Consider the following 1,453-nt stretch of genomic DNA (forward strand, 5'->3'; position numbering starts at 1 on the left):
AACACACAACGCAAAAACACACACACACCACACAACACACACAATACACAACACACAACACACAACACACAACACACAACAGTCAACACATCTTCATCAAGTAGCCGAGAACTAGACACGTCACCGAGAGTGAGATACACAACACACACACAACTCACAAAACATAACACACTGTACACAACAGACAACACACTTCAGACAACACACAACTCACTGTACACAACACACACACACAGAGATGTTCTGTTAACTCGTTTCCTGCCTCTTACAGAGGGAACCGCCACCTTCATCGCCAAACAACACACAACACACAACACACTTCAGACAACACACAACACACAACACACTTCACACAACACACACACACACTCACAGATTTTGTGTTAACTCGTTGCCTCTCCGCAGAGGGAACCGCCACCTTCATCGCCAAGGTGGGCGGCGACCCGATCCCAAGCGTGAAGTGGATGAAGGGGAAGTGGCGCCAGGTCACGCACGGCGGGCGCATCTCCATCGAGCAGAAGGGCCGCGAGGCCAAGCTGGAGATCCGGGAGGTCACCAAGTCGGACTCGGGCCAGTACCGCTGCGTCGCCGCCAACAAGCACGGCGAGGTGGAGAGCAGCGCCGACATGCACGTGGACGAGAAGAAGGAGGCGGCGCAGCTGGAGGGAGACCTCCGCGCCAAGCTCAAGAAGTGAGTTCCTCTTTATTCTCTTGTTATAGTTCATTATCAGCAGCCAATCACGGCTGGGAGAGCTTTAAAGGTAGCAGCCAATCAGACGCTCTCACATCCAAAAGTCTGTTTTTTCAGAGACACACATAAACACACACAGAGATACACACACACTGATGCACACACAGACACAGATACACACACGCAGACAAACACAGAGAGAGATACACACACACAGATACACACACACAAAGATATACACACACACAGATATACACACACATACACACACACACAGATACACGCACACAGAGATACATGCACACAGACAGATACACACACACACTAATGCACTGACACAGAGATACACACACACACACACACACACACACACACACACACAGTTACACAAACACTGATGCACACACACAGAGATACACCCCCCCCCCCCCACACACACACACACACACACACATACACACACACATACACACATGTTCATGGTGTACAAATAGACATTTTGGAAAAAGAACACACAACAAAGATAAACATATAAAGACCATAGAGGAAAATTAGAAGTCTTTTATTTTGGAGGGGTGTCACACTGAAGATGTTAAAAAGTAGATTTCTTTTCATTTCTATTAGAATAGTTTTCAGTTGTGACTGTTTCTATGTGAATATGAATAAATGAAGAGAATGAATGAATAAAACAACGGTTGTATTATATTCCGGTGTATAAGTAAAATAATATCTAATATAATATGAATAGAGTTGTGGAGTTTT

The 1,453-nt window shown here is 45.8% G+C and overlaps 1 protein-coding gene across 1 annotated transcript in view; it reads left to right on the top strand.

Moving 5' to 3' along the window:
• LOC117953076 (titin-like) overlaps positions 1 to 1,453 on the top strand; it is a 225,219-nt gene that overhangs the window by 74,365 nt on the left and 149,401 nt on the right. The window contains 3 exon segments of the mRNA XM_034885791.1: positions 83 to 129; positions 406 to 691; positions 1,316 to 1,343. Coding sequence (XP_034741682.1) covers positions 83 to 129; positions 406 to 691; positions 1,316 to 1,343 — 361 coding nt within the window.

Source organism: Etheostoma cragini, chromosome 11, assembly GCF_013103735.1.
Source record: "Etheostoma cragini isolate CJK2018 chromosome 11, CSU_Ecrag_1.0, whole genome shotgun sequence".
NCBI classification, from domain to species: Eukaryota; Metazoa; Chordata; class Actinopteri; order Perciformes; family Percidae; genus Etheostoma; species Etheostoma cragini.